The sequence below is a fragment of the Pantherophis guttatus genome, chromosome 2, assembly GCF_059756535.1.
Source record: "Pantherophis guttatus breed Tessera chromosome 2, ASM5975653v1, whole genome shotgun sequence".
Classification (NCBI taxonomy): domain Eukaryota; kingdom Metazoa; phylum Chordata; class Lepidosauria; order Squamata; family Colubridae; genus Pantherophis; species Pantherophis guttatus.
Window position 1 is genome coordinate 114153560 of NC_142064.1, and position 19926 is coordinate 114173485.

The following is a 19926-nucleotide window of genomic DNA, read 5'->3' on the forward strand; positions in this document are numbered from 1 at the left end:
TTTATGACTAGGAATCAGAAGTCCTATCAATTCAGAAAAGAATCCTCATCATTTTCTGGGAAGTTCTTGGAATCATTCCTCTTTATTTTACAATAATAATGAATGTGCTGCTATAATTCCTACACTGAAGCATTCTTTAAATCTGCACACACCAGAAGACAAGATAGATTATTGCACTGCAGAAATCTTTCTGAGAGCAAAATCACACAATGACAACTTGTGCCATTTGGAGATCTGTAATTGGAACTCTTGCATCTTTAAAATAAATAGCTGCAGTTACTCTTCAAACTGCTGCCCCCTCCATGCCACCAGGCAAGCAAATTTTGAAATTTCCATAAATTAGAAAGCACTATCCCAATCAGCCGTTGCATCCTCCCCCCCCCAAAAAAAACAAAAAAACAAAACCAAAATAAACAAAAAAACCCAACAACATTCTAAAACAATCCTGGGCCTTCATTGTTTGAAGATGTGGATCATAAAAGACGCAGTAAAGACTGGTGAAAAAAAAATCATGATTCGTTTTAGGGCAATAAAGCAGACTTTGAAGCTATGATTTGTTATCTTATTTACTGAAACTGTGGCTTATTACAGCATGCAAGCTGAAACACACAACTTGTTTATTGTTTCCTGCTTTGTCCTGCCAAAGTTTCTTAATAGGGGTGAAAGACAAAAGCAGTTAAAAAGAGAGGAAAAACCAACCAATGTGCTATTGGTCAAATAGCATATTTACTTTTCTGAAAAATTTACTGTGGCCTATTTAACAAATTAGTGTTTTATGCAATATGCAAGCACCATAAATATCTAGAAAAACAAACTCTAGTTGTCAAAAGGAGCAATAACCACCAACAACAGGGAAGTAGCATGGAAGGTCTCCATGAATGACAGACCTTCAAAAAGGAATAAAGTGAAAATCAGTCTTTACAGACACCAGATTCTCAGTGGACCGTCAAAAATAAAGATGCTGAGGAAATCAAAATACACAACTCTCAAGCCAAAGGCATAAGATATCAAAACCTGATGTTTGATCCCCGCCTTACTAGCTGAACTACCATTCTGGATGTCTTGCTGCCACAGTTTATTTCCCAACAATTTTACCAATTTCCTTTCCTGTTTCAGCTCCTGCAAGTCCTTGGAAAGCTCCACACAGATCTGGGCTAGAAGGTCTTCTGCTATGACTTCCCGTTGGCCTGCAAAGTCATTCAGCTCCTTCACCACTTGAAGGAAAGCATGGTATTGACAAAACCTACAAAGAAAAGACACTTATTTAAACTTAACCTGTAACAAAGAACACTGTCCTCCTCCTCAAAACAAGAAAGAACTTCCAGGACTATACTTCAATGAAAATGAAGTGTAGTCCTTCACAGTTCAATGAAGATACAGGTGATAAGAACAAGCATGGAGATAAGAAAAGGCATAAGGACAACCCTGATATCCCTAAAATTTGGGGTTAGTTTAGTAAAGAGACAACTTGGGAGGGAGAACATGTACATTTTTTAAAGCATGGAAATGTAGAAAAATGTAGAAAAAGAAAAAAGGACTAGTTTTCTCCCTTTACCAATGGATGATTCCTTCTTAATGAGACAGTGGTTCTTCTGAATATATTGCTAACAAAAATAGCTACATGTATGCATGGAATACGATGCAAAAAGATGTAATTTTTTAGTTGGCACTAGCTTAGATGATTTTTTAAAAAAATTTGATTTATATGCCGCCCTTCTCCGGAGACTCAGGGCAGCTTACAATGCGTTAAGCAATAGCCTTCATACTTTTGTATATTTATACAAAGTCAGCTTATTGCCCCCACAAACTGGGTCCTCAATTTACCTACCTTAGAAAGGATGGAAGGCTGAGTCAACTCTGAGCCTGGGTTACTTACAGTAATTGCAGACAGCTGGTGTTAATCACAATGCTATCAGTCTGCTGAGCCACCAGGCCCGATTTAAAAAGCAATTAAGCCAGTTTGTTGAAGATCCACCACTAACTGCTTTTAGCCATGATGGTTACATCTCTTCAGAAAAAAGACTACTACAGAACAACCACAGAATATTAGTTGCTGGGTAGCAGAACTATTTTTGGACTGTTTTTATTTCCTCATTCTCTGCTGGAGACAGAATACAATTTTGTTTGCCCTTCTTGTGTTCATAAATGTATTGACCTCCCACAAAGATACTAACTGCACCTAAACTAACGTCCTTATATTGACAGTCTGAACTGAATGTAGCCATTATATTTATGTCTATGTTTCTTATAAAAAAAACCCACACACCTATGGGTTAAGTCTGTACCCAATTTATTAAGATGATGAAGATTTGGCACAGGATTTTAGTTTTTATGCAAAGTTTTGTAACTTTCCTGGATGCACCTTTAGAATTATGTAAGAACTATATTCTAGGTATTTCTTTTTCTTCACTTTTTTTAACTCATATTAGCCATCAGAACATGGGCATACATACTAAGTACAATGAATAACGAAAGCAGTTGCCAGTGATAAATCTGAATTGCAAGATCAATAATTAAAGCATACACATTGAGAGAAATTACTTCCTGGAGCAAGAAATCCATTTCCTGGATATGTGGACTAGATTGCTGATTGCTGCCCAGTCAGTCCAATAACATTAACCAATGCTAAATTTCACCAAGTGACTGGAAGGTGAGCCCCACAGGACTTCATTCATATTTATAAACCTCAGAATCAAGTATGTTAAGTCATGTGGTTTATGTTGCAATGTTCCCTTTCATCATCTGTCTTCCTGCTGATGCTCATATTAGTTCTGCAAAGTGGATGCAACTTTGGATCACATGTGCTGCTGCTTCCTAGGCATTCCTTTGACGACTGCTGCTGTGTACAATTTGCAAAGTCATCTTGGCCAGATCTTGCTAAGCTCAAGTTTAAAAACAGACAAGACTTGTCTGCTTGAAATATGTACAGCACTGGCTTCATTGCAGTTAAACTCTTATGCTCACTGCTTACTTTGTGTCTGGATCTTCTCGAGACGTCCTCTTGGGAAGGTGCTTTTTCACAAGATTTCTGCAAAAGAGATAACATGCACAACATACAATATTGACTTGAAATGGAACAAAGAGTGAACTCATATCTACGCTGTCAAAAGGTACACTGCCTCATTCAAACATGATTACACTTCAATATTAGACTTTTAAGCAGCTTCAGACTGTTGGATTTTGTTAGATGGAAATGTTAATATACCAGCCTGGATGAAACTATTCTTATTTAATAGGACTTTTCCTACTTTCTCTACATTTCATCTATCTCAAATCACATACAGTATGAGATAGCCATACTGTTTGTGACTTTAGCCATACTTGAGCTAAACTACATAAGTTCTTGGATTCTTTCTCTTCCCTAAAACTTGAATCCAAGCATCTGTCACCCCCTTTGCCACCCCCAATCCCTCATACCTACCTCAGCTGCTTCGCATATGCCTGCTCAATTTCAGTCCGCTCTTTCACAAATTTGACATATCTGTCCATCAGGTCCAGGCCCCACTGGGTGTGGCGCTCAATCCTGTCAAATTGATCCTGTGAAGGGGAAGAGGGGAGAAGTGTGACCCAATGCTGCTGAAAACCCACAGACTTTTTCTGTGACCCAAATAGACTGGGTCACAAAGGCCTGGCACAGATGATAAAAAAGGGTGACCAAGCTGTGTCGGCAGGGATTCACTAAAAGAATTAAGGAAAAGCAATAACTAAACATGCAAATATCTGCCAGAGTTTGAAACACTATGGTCTCAAACAACCAGATTTTATTCAAAGGCTTGAGTCAAGAACTTGGCTTTTTAGGTCAAGGGTTGCACTCAGCCTCTGAGTGACATGCCAGGGACTGTATCCATGAAAGTAATCAGGCCTAGACAAAAACTAATCTTCAATATGTGTATAATACACAGTTCTAATCATTTCTCCCACTTGCATTTAACTATTTTGTCATGTCCCATAAAAATGGCAATCTGGTGGAAACATTTGCAGTTCTAGCCAGACCCTTATCGTATTGCAGTATGGCTGTGGAAACTAGTCCCTAATTAATGTAAGACAAAATCCACTTGAAGCTCTATGCACAAAACCTAATTCCTAGTTGCTCTCTAGGCCTGGTGGGTGGGAAATAGGGGGAAGGCGGGTCATTCTACTCATCATGCAACTCACATCAGCACAATTCAAGCTGACATTACAAATTCTTCATTGTCTTTCATGCTACTAAACATCTAAGCAAGGGCTCAGGGCTTTGGCGTCTCAACTTTTATACCGAATAGTATTTAAGAAACAATATGCTACATTCCTATGTATCCTCCCACCCCATGACATTAACCAGAAATCAGAACTTTTTTGAGTTTTACAACTCACAAGAATTTTTACAACTCACAAGAATGTGGCTGGCAGACATTAAAGTCCAACCTTTTTGTACCCACTAATGTACACTTCTTTTCCTCAGATTTTGCAAATCACAGATGGCAATGTGACAGAATTACTATCTCAAGGGAGTTCTGTTCTATTAAACTTTAGCAAGTTCAAAGCAGACAGTTCTCCACAGTATCACATTCTTAATATGCCTGTCTCATAAAGAATAAAGAGTTCAGTTTTTAATTTAGTTGGAGGAATACTGGACATAGCACTACTGATCTAGAAGTGATATACAGAACAAATACTATCTCTGAAGCAGTATAAATAGGAGACATTCCTTCTCCACTTTTTGTTTACTAATTACTTCCAAACATGAGAATGTTAAATCTAAAATGACAGGAACACTGTAGATGATGAGCCCAACTAAAATGGAGAACAACTGGATCAGGACTTTAAAACTGACAATGATTATGTGCCATCAAGCCCCTGTTAATCTTAACAACCACCCTGATTTTCTCCAGGATGATCTGTCCCCAACCTGGTCCTCCAAGTCTTTCACTGAACACATTGCAACACCAATGGAATCCATCTACCTTGCTGTTGATCATTCACTTGTTCTCCTTTTTTTCATGTGGCCTTTTAAAACTGGAAAATTAATACAGGAGAAAGCCATAAATTTGGGTTTCAAGCTCTTCAACTAAATAGGTTTGTGAGAAGAAATGAAGATATATTGCAAAATGCTTATGATCTGCAAATGCGTTAACAGAACAGACATGATTTAATGTGCAAACCAGCAGTAAACTATGTACTCTGAATTCAAGTACTCTTAAGTACTAAGTAATCTGAATTAATAAAATCCTTGAACTACACTGGCTATTTTTATAAGAACAATTAGCAACTTATTTATGTTCTATCCAAAATATTTAGCCTCTATTAAGTAATTCATCCCTGATTAATTCCACTAGTATTTCCATAAAAACTATCACAACAGCAAGCTGCTACCTGTGAGATCTAGAGAGAGTCACTTCCCAACTCTATGATACATTTTCTAACCAGAGATATCAACGCAAATATCTAGGCAGAATTACTCCTTTATTCTCCAGGAATGTTTTAATATGACATTGTTTAGGCACAGATCATTTGATAGGCACAGTTTGACCTAGCTGTAAGAAATTTAAATTCATATTTTAATATAAGTGAATACAGGCATTCAAACAGAAAAGGAAGGAGTGTAAAAATATGAATTCCACCCTCTCGCCTCCAACACATTCTGTTGCATCTCATTCATAAGCCACCTCAATAAATCAAGGAATTCTAAGTGAAAATCTCGGCGGGAAGATCTAAAATGAAGGTGCAGCCATCCTTCTTGCAATTGGTTTCCTTTTCACATCCAAAAGCAATGTGGGAAGGATGTGAAAAGAGATAGGTGAGGCACCCTGTCTTTTCCACATTTTGGGATCTTATCAGGGATGGCTCCAATTCCTTCTTTGGCATTATGTTCAGCCCAGCATGAAACCTACAGCAATTTTAGAGCAAATGTGATGTGCCCACATGACAGGTAGCCCAAATACTCCGAGGCACCTGCAATGGGTAGTCTTTAGAGCCGAAGAAGGCCCAAGAATGCCAATCACTGGGGGAAATGCATGCCTTTAATTCCTAATACAGAAGCTGCATCTGCTCAGGAACAGATTATCACTAATGCTGATGGAATAAACCATCCTGAAGCCAGCACTTGGGTTGAATAGGAATGTTTTTTTTCAGCTCTGGAGTCCAGCGAAGTCAGCTGGCAAACTTTCACTTCCTTTACTTGGCACCCTATTTTAAGACAACTATTTGCAGCTGGACAATGTTTAAGGAAGATTTCTAACAAGTTCTCTTTCCATCCTTAATGCATAAAACAAACCACTGTTTGAAAACGACTTTGAAAATAAGGATGCATTGTTTTCCGATATTTAAAATTAATTACTTTGGAACGTAGCTAGTAATTACAGCATCATGAGTGAGCTGCCCAGATCCTGCATTTGGACTCCGGGCTCTTTTGGGTAACTCAACTTTCACTGAACAATGATAGGAAAATTTCTTCCTTTCATTTGAATGATTGTTATTGTCAGGCTCAAAAAACTGCATTTCTGAGCAGTTTCCTTTATTGTTCCTCACCTACAGATGAGATGGGTGGCACATAAATCAGATAGATAGGCAGGCAGAAATCTTGCCAAGCTAAAACAACTACTTGCATCATTACAGATACATTCTGAAAACCTCTAGGGAGGGGCTGACTTGACCCTATTTCTGCCAACCAAACATTGCTTTGTCTTGGTCATCTGGAATGCAGCTCCTCCCTCCTGGGAAACCAGACTACATTCCGCCACAGGTATAAAGTATAAATAGCAAATGATTTTCTTTCTTGAAGCCGGGAGATGCACAAACTCTATGCAGGGCAGTCACTGAGAAAAGGAGCTGCCTCCTGGATGCTTTCTTTCTCCCCTCAAAAATATCCTCACTATATGCTATCAGCTTCCTCTAGATTAGGCAAAGACAGGTAAGGAGATGTATGTGTCTCAAGGCTATGTAGCAGCAGCAACACTTTTCCTGGCTGTCATCTAATGTCATTTTGGGAGGGAAAACCAACATTATGATCATTACCAGAACAATGTTTCAAAAGAGACATGAAAAGCGAAGAAATACAGGTAATCCTTGATTTATGAAAATAATTGAGCCCGAAATTTCTGTTGCTAAGTGAGACATGTGTTAAGTGAGTTTTGATCCATTTTACAACCTTTCTTGGCACATTTGTTAATTTTTTTTTTTTTTTTTTAATTTGATTTATATGCCGCCCTTCTCCGGAGACTCAGGGCGGCTTACAGTGCGTTAAGCAATAGCCTTCATACTTTTTGTATATTTATACAAAGTCAGCTTATTGCCCCCACAAACTGGGTCCTCATTTCACCTACCTTAGAAAGGATGGAAGGCTGAGTCAACCTTGAGCCTTGGAGAGATTCGAACCAGCAGTAAATTGCAGGCAGCTGTGTTAATAACAGGGTGCTTTAAACCACTGTAGTACCAAGGCTCTTTTAATGAATCACTGCAGTTGTTAAGTTAGTAATATGGCTGTTAAGTGAATCTGGCTTTCCTATTGACTTTGCTTTGAAGGTCATAAAAGGTGTTCGCATGACTCTGGGACACTGCAACTGTGATAAATAGGAATCAATTGCCAAGCGCTCAAATTTTGACCACATGACTGTGGGGATGCTGCAACGGTCGTATGTGTGAAAATCATAAGTCACTTTTTTCAATGCTGTTGTTAACTTCAAATGGTCACTAAATGTACTGCTGTAAGTCAAGTATTGCATCCAACAAGAGAAAAATCTTAGCAATCGCTAAAATGAATGGTTCTAGCTTCATGCTGTTTCACTGAATCACTTAGCCTTCCCAAAATCTGGTGATTTCATGATGAATCAGGCTACAACTACCATCCCTCTGCAACCAGTATTACAATCAGCCATGCTCGCTAGGGAAAATGGAAATGTAGTCCCAAAAGTTTGAAAAACACAACAGTAGGGACTGATTGAGATCTTGGCTACATCTATATGCAAATGTGAAAAACTCCCTAAACTAATAGCAGATTTATATAATGGAGTTCATTATAAAAAGTGATTTAAAACATACTTTAAAATATGGACTTTACCACTTGGTATAAGGTACAGACAATATGCTAAATATCTCAATAACATTCACTAATGTAAAGAACATTATATCTTGTTTCACTGATTTTTTTCATTGAAATGTTCACACAAGGCTGTGATATGCGTTACCACAAGGCGTCTTATAGAGCTTCCTACAAAAAGCAGGCCATTTTGAAGGACAGGAGACATGCTTTCTATTTAATCCTCTAGCTTTCCCAATTTGGTGTTCTCCAAATGTGTAAGATGACAGTAACTAAGGATTCAAGGGAACTAAAAGTGCACTGAAGGCACTCAGCTGGGAATCTATGTGTAAATACATAGACAGGATTACAATTAAATTATCCTGATTATTATTACAGATATCATTTTAAAAGAATGGAAGGAGAAAGCAACAGGCTGTGTCACAGATAATTCTTCTGAAGGGTGGCTCTGGACTCATCACCTCAACTGGGGACAATTCCAACTGAAATTTATTTTATTTATATTTATTTATTTTATTAAATTTATATACCGCCCTACTCCCGAAGGACTCAGGGCGGTGAACAGCCAAAAAATAAAACACATAGATTACAAAATTTAAAAGACAGTATAAAACCACATTAGATAATTTTGGCCCGGGACAAATTAAAACACCCCCAATACTTAAGACAAATTTAAAATTTACAAATTAAAAAGTTAAAAGGGAAAAATTACTTACTAGAGATAAGGAAATATTTTTATCTCCACTAGTATGTGCTTCCTAAATAATGTAAATTAACTATCAACAAACTGAGTAACATTTAAGAAAATAATTTTCCTGACAGTCTTCTTTCTTGCTTTTTGTTTGATCAGCTGCTACACTCTTAAAAACTAAGAGCTGATGAAACAATCAGTATTCAGAGGTTTACAATCTCTAGTCTCTCAGCAGTAATTAAAAGCCATCAAGGTTTTTTTTTATGCAACTGCCAGTCCTGAAATTGCTTTAAAAAAACCTATGTGCAGATATCTAACTAAATATAGAAAAGAACCATTCTCTTCACATTTCCTTCAACAGATAGGTCTCAGAGTTTTAGAGATATGATAGCTTTAATCTGTAGTCAGACATCTAGCAAATCAATTTCAGATGGAATCCTTGGATCACTGCCAATTCATTTTATAGGATCGTTTTTTAGCCAAAGGAAATTTTGTACCATGGATTCCAATGTAGATTTAAGACATAATTTTAAAATCATTCTGATAGTTTATTTGTCAAACACCAAGAGATAAGTTTGGGATCTAGCATCACCTTATCCATATCAGATTTTACACATTCATCCCCAATAATGTTGAAGAGTTAACACTGTTAATTTCACTTTGATGAAGAGCTAAACATGGAGGATTTGCAACCTGCCTATCATTCAGAAACAGAAAGAGAAAAATGGCAATGGGAAGAAGCTGGCAAATAATTTTATGGTAAAGACTCTAAACTTTAAAGGTGGAAAGCAGAAATTCAAAGAATTTGGGTAAGTTTTCTGCTGATATGTAGATCGGAAGACCATTAAATCAGTGGTGAAATCCAATTTTTTTTTACTACCAGTTCTGTAGGCATGGCTTGGTGGACATGGCAGGGGAAGGATACTGCAAAATCCCCATTCTCTCCCCACTTCTGCGGGAAGGATATGGCAAAATCTCCATTCCACCACACTCTGTAGCCAGCCAGAGGTAGTATTTGCCGGTTCTCTGAAGTACTCAACATTTCTGTTACCGGTTCTCCGAACTGCTCAAAATTTCCACTACCGGTTCTCCGAACTGCTCAAAATTTCCACTACCGGTTCTCCAGAACCTGTCAGAACCTGCTGGATTTCACCCCTGCATTAGATCTGTTGAAATGCAGTTCACATAATCTCTGCCATTATGGGAGTTGTTGTCCTTCAGATTTAAAAGACTCCAGGTTGGGATTAAAGTTTTTATGTAGTTTTCTCAAGAGATAGCTAGCTTGTCTGCAAAAGAGAACTCTGAAAAATACTTCTTTTTGTTTAAAGCTTGAAAATGCTATAAGAGAGTCTTAGCCTTAAGAGGTTCTACTTACATTCAATACTGATGAGTCAATACACAAAAGTAAATATTTTTCTGATTACTTCAAGAATTGAACTAATTAGTTCAAGAACTGGATGTTTATTGGATGTAGTTTTTCCTTGGCTCTAAGCTTTTTGGGAAGTCTACTGTCTCCAGGTTGCTTAGGTATTTCTTTGAGGTATTTCTTTGGAGTCCAAGAGAACTTTCTCTTTCTCTCCAAACATAGCTGTTATATTTGAACAATTCCATTTGTGTATGAGCCAATGTGTGTGAGTGAAACAATACTTCTCATTAGACAAACTGGTTGCTTTAAAATGCAGTAATTACTGCTTTGAAGCACATCTCACTATCACAAACACACTTTGCATGAGCTAAAATTCACATTTCTCTCTTTAAGTCTTTAGTAAATAGACTCCACAGTCAACGGAAATAGAAGTGTTTCTTTCTTAACAGAATAACAGAATCAGAAGGGACCTTGGAGGTCTTCTAGTCTAACCCCCTACTCAAGCAGGAGGTCCTATACCATTGCAGACAAATGGCTACCCAGTCTCTTCTTAAAAGCCCCCATTGATGGAGCATCCACAACTTCTGAAGGCAAGCTGATCCACTGGTTTATTGTTCTGTTAGAAAATTTCTCCTTAATTCTAGGTTACTTCTCTCCTTTTTTAATTTCCATCCATTGTTTCTTGTCTTGCCTTCTAGTGCTTTGGAAACTAGGTTGACCCCTCTTCTTTGTGGTACACATCAAATACTGGTACACTGTCTCCCCAGGTCCTTCATTCACTAGACTAGATATACCCAATTCCTACAACTGTTCTTCATATGTTTTAGCCTCTATGTCCTTAATCATCTTTGTTGCTCAATATCTTTTTATATTGTAACCAAAAGTGGATGCTGTCAGCTTTGGAAGCCATATTAAGCTGGAAGCTTCCAAGCTGCCACCTTCTCATGTGTGGGAAAGTAGGAGGGGGGGATTTATTTGAGGGTTTGGATTTAGACAAAATAGCATTCTTCCCGTCGGTCAAGGTCAGGACAAGTCTGCATCTGGAAAAGGAGTGGTTGGAGTACTGTCTTGAGATGGAACGGATGGTGATTGGAGCATGTGATTGACTGATGAGTGAGGGGATGGTTTTGGGGGTTTTGATTTACTGAGGGAAAACCCGGAACTCTCAGATTCGGGTTTTCCCAAGATGTGCCAGTATACCTACTCTAATAAATGGAACTTTGAGAAAATGCTTGCCTCAGAGTTTTTAATTGGAGCAGAGGTTTTTCTGGAACTCTGACAGATGCAACTTACAAGCTTTTCAATCTTTCCACCTCAGTTTTTCAAAACATATTGTCTTATAAATTCTTCAATTAACTTTGACATCCAGGACTGTGGGGCAGGTCGTCATCCCTTCAGCTGTGGTTATGATGGACTAAGAAATTGGCCATGCATTTTGAGTGCCTTGGGAAAGAAAATACTTTAAAACTCAGGTATTGATTCTGCTCAGGCTACAGCTTTATTTCACATCTTTTAAACTTGAGATCTGGATTTTTTTTTTAAAAAAATGATAGCATAGAGGTTTGTGTTCTAAATATATTGTCACTTTTATTTTGATGTCTGAAAATGATTGAGTAAACCAGAATCTACTTTACTTCTGTGAAATTAGATTATATCCTCTTGCAGTTATTAGCTTTGTTTTGCTGATTTTTGTTCCTCCTTGATTTAAGGCAGTTTGGAGAATCTGTTTTTATTAGGATTTAGAAAGTAGATGATCTGTGCTTGAATTAACAACAAAATTTAAAGACAAGTATCTGACTATTCAATAAAATAAAACAATTCTGGTTTGCACTAGAGTGGCAGTGACAGAGAGTTTGGATGGGTTTGATTGCCATGAGCATAATTCACAGATCCTTTTACCTTATTTTTAAATATAAATCGTGGAACAGAGAGTACAGTGTATTTCTGAATATCTGAACATATTTTTGGAGAGGTGTTGGCAGTTTGACTGACATATTCATATTGTTAATATTTGGATAGTGGTCTAAACGTAGTACCATTTGAAAAGCAAAGTTAAATCTTGAGATCAATCTTATTCTCCTTTCCTTCTTCCTTTATCCCTGCATTATATATTGATGGAGAATTGTTGAGCTGCTTTGACCTCCACTTATAGAATATTAAAAAAATTGAACTACTTTGAACTGAGTTCAGGGGCTAAAAACTAGGTTATTTCGCAATTAATCTTGTATATACAAATGTAGGCTTATGGGGGAAATTATATTATAATTAAATTAATTAAAATTATATTATAATTAAATTATACACAGAAAAACATTTCAAAATGAGCTTGTTCTTTACTAAGAAATCTGTGTCAAATTTCCTTTGTTCCAATCAATGAATTCAAAATCTCTCCATTAATGATTGACAGGTGAATTTTAAATACATTTCAGATATGCTTGCCTAAAATATGTCTTTTGGACTTCATAAACAGCAAGTATGTTTAGGACTGTTCCCTCATATTATTATTAATTAGCCAGCCTTTTGCAATTTCATTTCTACTTCAAATACTCTACTAAAGATCCAGAAACTTTACCATTCTCATTTATTAGAAGGGCACCAAGTGAACCAAAGTTGATCCTACATATTAGAGAAGCGGAGATTTTCCTGAACTCATTGCATTTCTATTTGCAGGCTGTGTTTTCCCAAATGCCTGAGAAACACAATCTGTTATGTTACTAATGAGACAAACAAGCAAACTAATATTCAGTGGGGATCACAGCACTGTGTCCAACCTTGGCAACTTTAAGACTTGTGGATTTCAACTCCCCAAATTCCTCAAGCAACAGTGTGTGTTGCCACCCTTTCCCCCATTTAAAATGATGGATAGACCTTCATTTCATGTAGTTGAGAACAACTGATCATCACTCACTTCCCCGCCCTTGCGGACTTCAGGTGCTCTTCCCCAGGAGTTAGGTAAAGAGGTGTGCAGGGACTATGTTTGCTGTGGAATGCAAGCAGGGCTTTTTCTATATGTGCTAATGGATAAGTCTTTGTTTGTGGTACTCTATATGCAAATAAGGCAGGACAATGATGAACAAACTTAGTTGATTTCATTATACTGTTGTCTGGCTAGGGCAAACTCTGTAAGAAAGATGGCATGTACATTGATCAAATAAGCACAGTGTTCCCTGAGCTGATATTCTCTAGATGGTAAGACTTCAATTCCCAGCAGACATTATTAATGTTAAATAGTCAGACTATCTAGGAATTCTGGGAGTTGGAGTCCAGTCTCCCTGAAGGGCTGGGAAGTTCCAATGCAATATCTCAAGGGGATTCTCCCTTGGCACATTTTCAGCACCTCTAGATTTTCAGCAGGTCTAGAACCAAATTTGAACAGATATGGAAAAGTTATATCTGGGACTTCACAATGCACTTAAAATGATTTTTAAGATCTCCTGAAATTTCTCAAGGGTTGTTTTCTTAAAGGCCATTAGCAATCTTGCCTCTTTAGTAACATTTTTTTTTCTGCTTGCAAAAAAAGAAGCCCCAGAACCTTTGAGTTCTCTGTTCATTTCTCTGTATCTTGCAGCTATGTTAAGAAAACATTCATTTCAGAACCTCTTTCGGCTAGGAAAGTTGCTGCAAAGATTCCTGTGGCCCAGATACTGCTATTGCGACATCTCCTTTCTTCCGGATGGATTGCCATTTCCTAGCAACAAATGAATCAATATACTGGTAATCAGATCAAGTCTTTCTCTCAATGCTGTCAGCGTCACCAATGTGTAAGTAGGAATCTTCACTGCTAAGACACATTTACATCCACCCTTCTTCAGGGTGGGCAAGGATAAGGAAGCCAAGTCTTTGACTGACTTGAGGACTCACAGGGGAACATGACAGATGCGCTTACCTCTTGGGGTTAGGAAATGAAAACCAGATGGAGTTTTGTCCAATTGCAGAAGAGGCTTTCCAGGCTATCTCTCTGGCAAGGCTTTTAAAACACAGAATTATATCACTATTGCACAACAGAAAAAAAAAGGACATATAGCTTCCAGCCACAGCATTTCTACAGCAGACACTGGAAATAAATCAGCATGGAAACCCGTTTTATGCTGACGTATTTTCACATCTGTGGTGGAACTGCCTCATCCAGTAAGTATCCAAAAGAGAAAATGTAGAAAGTCAATACTTGCATATGCGCCCTCTATTCTTTTAAAGACTATCTAATTTCTTTCTTTTTAATATTTATTGTTTTATCATAACAAATAAAATACAAAACAGTAAAGCAACAACATTTTGTTTCAACAAAATGAAACAAAACAAAAGCATAGATTTAACCCTAACAACAACAACAAAGACAAAAAATAGATAAAAGTAATCAATTAAATTTAACATGTAGGATCCATCCTGGCTGAGTGATGAAAAAAAAAGAAAGAAAGAAAAAGCAGTAAATTTTCCTCTATCTGCTTTCTTAAGTGATCCAAAGTACTGAAATTAATTGCAAAAAGCCACATAAGCAACAAATTTCTCTCACTGGTAGATGGACAATACCATGTTGGCTGGGAATTATCTTTTCCAACAAGGCAAAATGAGGAATCAATTGTTTTCCAATTGCTGTTGGACTGCAACTCCATCATTCCTAATTACTGGCTGCAGGCTGATGGGAATTAGGTCCAAAATGTCTGAAAATACTCAGGTTTCTTATCTATCCATTTGGTCCTGCTTTAAATCTCTGACAACAGGGATTCTTGACTTTACCTCAGATAAGCCTTTTTAAAATTCTTCATTGCCATTGGTTTACATAAGTTTGTTTTTACAAATGTTGCCCTAGTATTCATAAGATCTTAAAATTTTGTCACTCTCCTGACAGGATTTTAAAATTTGAAGGCAGAATTCTTCATTGCACATCCAATTATGATAGCCTGAGTCAAGCACAAGAAATTTCTGGAAGATTTGCCAGTAAGATAATTCCTCATAAAAAAATATGAAGCAACAAATAGGTCAGAACATCAAACAATAATTCTTCCATAATGGATAAATACGAAAAAGAAAAATGCATTTGTTTAGTCTACCAGCAAATTATGGCAGGATCTCTTACATTTTACTACAAAGTTCCCAATTTTAGCTCTTAGCTACAGCAACTATATTCTTTCAGCTCTTCATATCAATGAGAGTCTATGAGATCCATTCTCCAGTTTATATTTGTAAAGAGGACAAAGTGTCAAGATGCACAGTTGAAAATAGCAAGTCAGGGATGTGAGCCAGTTGGGTGCCTGGTAGCTTCTGCTGATTGGAGGGCATCAGAGTTGTAAACTGACAGCACAAAATGACTTTCAAATATAAAAGCTAAAAAAAAAAATGACTGAAGAACAAACTGTTGCTTCCAAGGATCAGGACATCTGGCAGAAAGGAGAGCCTAGTTGGCTGTCCATTATGGACTTCTTGGCTGAGAATGAATCTTAAACTAGGATCCTCCCAGAGCTGAGATCCTAAGGGGGGATTACAAAAGGAAATACCAATCTTCCCACTCACAGCAAAGTTGGGAAGGGAAACAACTGGGGGAATGTTTACAGAGAATAAATCCTATTGCAGAGACCTGATAAATAGAACACAGGCTTATTCTGGAGACGAACAGAGACAGCACACAAAGAACACAGGCCCCAAACAGACAAGCACATTGCCTCCAAATGTTCAAGCCATACAATCTACACTTCAGGATACTTGGAGGAAGTCTTCGCCCTCTGGATGAACTAGGAATACTAGTCCCTGAATTCCCAGCCAGGATGCCTCATTGATGCTGGAAAATGTACCTAAGGCCTTGTCTATGCAAAGGACGTACTCAATCCTTAACCACTAGATTTGGCACAAGACAGGAGAGAGCATCACTGTTAAAAGACATACCAATGCTAGTTCAGGTTCCAATCTAAGCAAACCCGCTATTCCTTCAGCCTCCCAGCTTCAAGGTAATAGTTGCTATGGCTCTTGAAATGCTTGTTCTAATAATACAAAAGATTGTTTAGCAACCATTCAAAATTACAACAGCACTGAAAAAGTGATTTATGATTGGCCCTTGCACTTATGGCTATTGCAGCATACCCACAGTCACATAATCAAAATTTGTGTCCTTGGCAACAGTTGTATTGTATTTACAACAGTTGCAGCATGCTGTTGTGACCTAGGCTTCCTGAGTCATTAAAACACACGAGTAGTCCCAAAAACCTCTTTTATTGCAACAGCTGTGAATTACATTCATTCACAGCTGAGTCCCAATTAGTTGCAAAAAATCCTTCGGGAGAAATCCTTCGAGATAATCACCAACCTTTATCTCCCTTGACACTCTGCCAAAAACCTACTTGGCAAAGCCACACGGAGTCCAGAATCAAACAGAGATGCCGACTGGGAACAGAATTAACAACGTTGCTTTCCTGCAAAGGGCCCACGTGCCTTTGCTCCTCTTTTAAGCCTTCTGGGAGGGGCCAATCACCTCCAGGCCTTACTCTCGAGTCGTCCCTTTAGTTTTAACTGTTCTTGCCTTCTGGCAGCTCTGCGCATGTGCGCAGTAGGAACAGGCTCCTCCTATTCCTCTGCCTCTCTAATATCCAACTCTGGAGGCTCTGGAGTCCGTGCATAACTCCCAGATGGCCCTGGCCCCATCTCTGCCTCCAACACAGAGCCCTCATCCGAGCCTTCCCCAGACTCCAGGACTGGCCCATGTTCCTCCCCAGCTTCCTCACTGTCCGACTCCGCTGCCAGCTCTGCAGGCTGCTGGTGGACCACAACACATGCTGGGGTCATGTTATCATCATTTGCAATCTTCCTAGCTGGCTTCCAACAAGCAAAGTCAATGGGGGAAGCAGGATTTGCTTAACTACCATGTGATTAATCTAAGAACTGCAGTGATTTGCTTAGCAGCAATGGCAAAGAAGGTTGTAAGATTGGGCATGACTCACTTAACAAGCACCCTGCTTAGCAATGGAAACTCGGGTCCCAATTATGGTCATAATTGAGGACTACTTGCAGTTGAATGTATTCCATCAGTCCCTGTGAAGCAACAAAAGCAACATTAAAAAAAGAATGGGCCACAACTGGACACAACCTGACAAGTATATTAAAAAAGCTATATAGTAGCAATCCTTGCCCACATTCACAACTGAAGCAAAGGCAAACCCAGCAGACAAGTTTATGATCTCAAGCACTCCCAGAGACCCAGTGTCAAACTAGATGGAGAAACAGCTTAAGCTCTCTTCCCCATCCATGCACTTTACTTCACACACCCAAATGTCCATGGTCTCAGAATCACTGGATGAAAAACAATGCACTTTTCCACTTTTAGCTTTTCCAAGCTAAAATTAATAAATTTGCAGTTGTCAGAACCTTCATTTTTCCTTTTTATTTAAACAAGGAAGCATGCTATAAAATATGTATAAGCATTCAAATACTACACTAACACATGATATGCACTTATATTAATGTTGGGATTTTGGAAAAAAATATCTGAAATTCCAGCAAAGAAAATTGGGGAGAAAATCTAATCATCCCTCTAATGTGGATATATTTCACAGAGCAAAAATATACATAAAAAGTATGAGGTTTCAATTGCAAACCATACAACTGAATTTGTATATGGCGTTTAACATGTTATGCTCTCAAAACTGCAAACATTCAGTCATAGATGACTTTCCCTTCCAATGCAGAATGCTATCCTAGCCCTTTTACCCTGTGATTATCCTACTTAATTGATTTAACAGCTAAGCACATTCATTACCTAGGCAAATTAAAATCAAAGGAGTTTTAGAACTTCATCAATCAGCTTGGTTGATTGATAGCGCCTGCTTCACAACTGCATGAATCAGGAATAGGCATTCTAAATCCCAGGCAACAAATCTGGGTTGCTCTATTTTCTCTGGTAAAGCAGAATACATCTGCCCCATTTTGTGTCGAGTTACAAGTAATCCTCGATTTAGTACTGTAATTGAGCTTGGTATTATGGTCATAAGTCATGCCAGTTGCCAAGCAGTTCATCAGGTGACTGATTCAATTTTACAACATTTTTCTACAGCAATCATTGAGCGAACCCAGCAGTCATTAAGTGAACCTTGTGATTGTTAAACAAACCTATTGTCCACAATGGGCGTTTTTTTTGTCAGAAACCTAAAATAAACACCAGTTTCTGGAAAAAGTGTTACAAATTGTGGTTTTGTGACTGCGGGATGTCGCAAATGGTCACAATTGTGGGCTAGGTGTGAGTATCCAAAATGCAATCACATGTCTGTACTTAGAGCATAGAGATAGTCATTGGAACTACAAACCCAGGTTGCTTTGAAGCGACTGATCATAAGTAAGTATGAACCCTAGTTTACAGGGTTCAAATGTGGAGGTGCCATAATATATTAATCTGAACCAAGCAAAACAAATCTGAATTAATGCACTGAACCAAGCTATTATGTATGTAAATAGCTAGTTGGATGGACTGGAACAATCACTCAGTGTTAGTTCAACTCAGGGGTGGGTTCTAATTTTTTTTACTACCGGTTCTGTGGGTGTGGCTTATTTTGTGGGCGTGGCTTGTGGGGTAATGTGACTGGGTGGGCGTGGCCAACTTTTTTTTTTTTTTACTTTTAAAAGCATTTTTTTCTACAACCTTAAGAGGATGCAGAAAAAAATGCAAAAAAACATCCATAGATACACTCAGAAGACATTTAATTGCCCCCCTTCTTTCTCCCCCCTCTGCGTACCCAGCACCCTATTACAGCCACCGCCTCTGGGTCCCGGCCGGGCAGCCAGCAAAGCCTCTCCCGCCGCTTCCTCCTCTTCCTCCTGCTGCTGCTCCGACAAGGAAGTCTCGCTGAGGGGAAAGCGAGCTACTCTAGCCTGCCCATCAGTTCCTTCTCCTTCCTCCCCTCGGTTTACCCGGCTCCATTAAAGCAGCGCCGGAGCTGCCAGCCCAGTTTTTATCTGGTGCCCCGAGTTTGTGCACTGAAAGGAGGCTCACTCAGCCCCTGGTGAGCGTTGAATGGAAACCCCAGCCGGCCTTCCCTCCCAAGCTCCGCAGCTGCAAAGATGGAGGCGCTTGTCTGGGGCCGCCGCCGGCGCCCACTGAAGCTGAGGGGTGTCAAGGCACCGAGGTGAACCCCCACATCCTATGCCCCCCCCAAGGCACTCTTTCTGTCAGCCGCCCTTCTCCCCCACCCCTTAACAACCCCTCGAAGAGAAGCTTGGTGCGTCTTCCTCAGTCCCGATGGAGGGAGCGGGATGGGAAGTCCCTGTGCCTTGCGAGAGCGGAGTGGTCCCTGGTTTTAGGAAGAAGAAAGGCGCTAAGCAGGGTCGGGGATAGGCGCGTCCTCTGCTCCTCCGTGGACACTTTTGTCAGCCAATCAGGCCTCCTTCCTTCCATCCCTCATCCAGGGATCCGCCGGGTCCCGTGCCTCCCATGCAGGCTGAGCGAAGCTAAAGATAGCCCCAGGCCTCTGGAAGGAGGGAGGGAGGCCCTGGCCTGATGCTCCTGCCGCCGCCACCCCCTTGCCCCCAGCAAGAGCGGTTCTCATGCTGCCGCTTCTCCAGCAGCACCAGGAGCAACTGCCGGGTCAAGAGGGCAGGGCAGGCTGTGGTGGCAGGCCGTTCTTGCCGGGTAACAGATAGGCTGCAAGTTCACTCCAGCAAAGGTTTGTGCAACCCTCTCTGGCCAGGGAGCATAACCGCTTCCTGGCTCACGCATTTCTTACCACGCCTACTTCCCCACTGGTAGATCTCCATGAGTGAGAAGCTGCACTCTCCTCCGGTCCTCCTAGGGAAGTTCGCCTCCCCACTAGCAGCTTCCCCTTCTCCTGGCTGCTCCAGGAAACGCCTGTCTGTTACCCAGTAAGAGTGGCCTGCCACCAC

At 39.5% G+C, this 19926-nt stretch overlaps 1 protein-coding gene across 2 annotated transcripts in view; it reads right to left on the minus strand.

The window, feature by feature from the left end:
• TRIP10 (thyroid hormone receptor interactor 10) overlaps positions 1–19926 on the minus strand; it is a 73988-nt gene that overhangs the window by 23117 nt on the left and 30945 nt on the right. For both annotated transcript variants that reach the window (XM_034434455.3, XM_034434454.3), the window contains exons 2-4: positions 3422–3537; positions 2972–3028; positions 1096–1243 (exon numbers count right to left, since the gene is read on the minus strand). In XM_034434455.3, coding sequence (XP_034290346.1) covers positions 1096–1243; positions 2972–3028; positions 3422–3537 — 321 coding nt within the window. The remainder of the gene's footprint in view (positions 1–1095; positions 1244–2971; positions 3029–3421; positions 3538–19926) is intronic.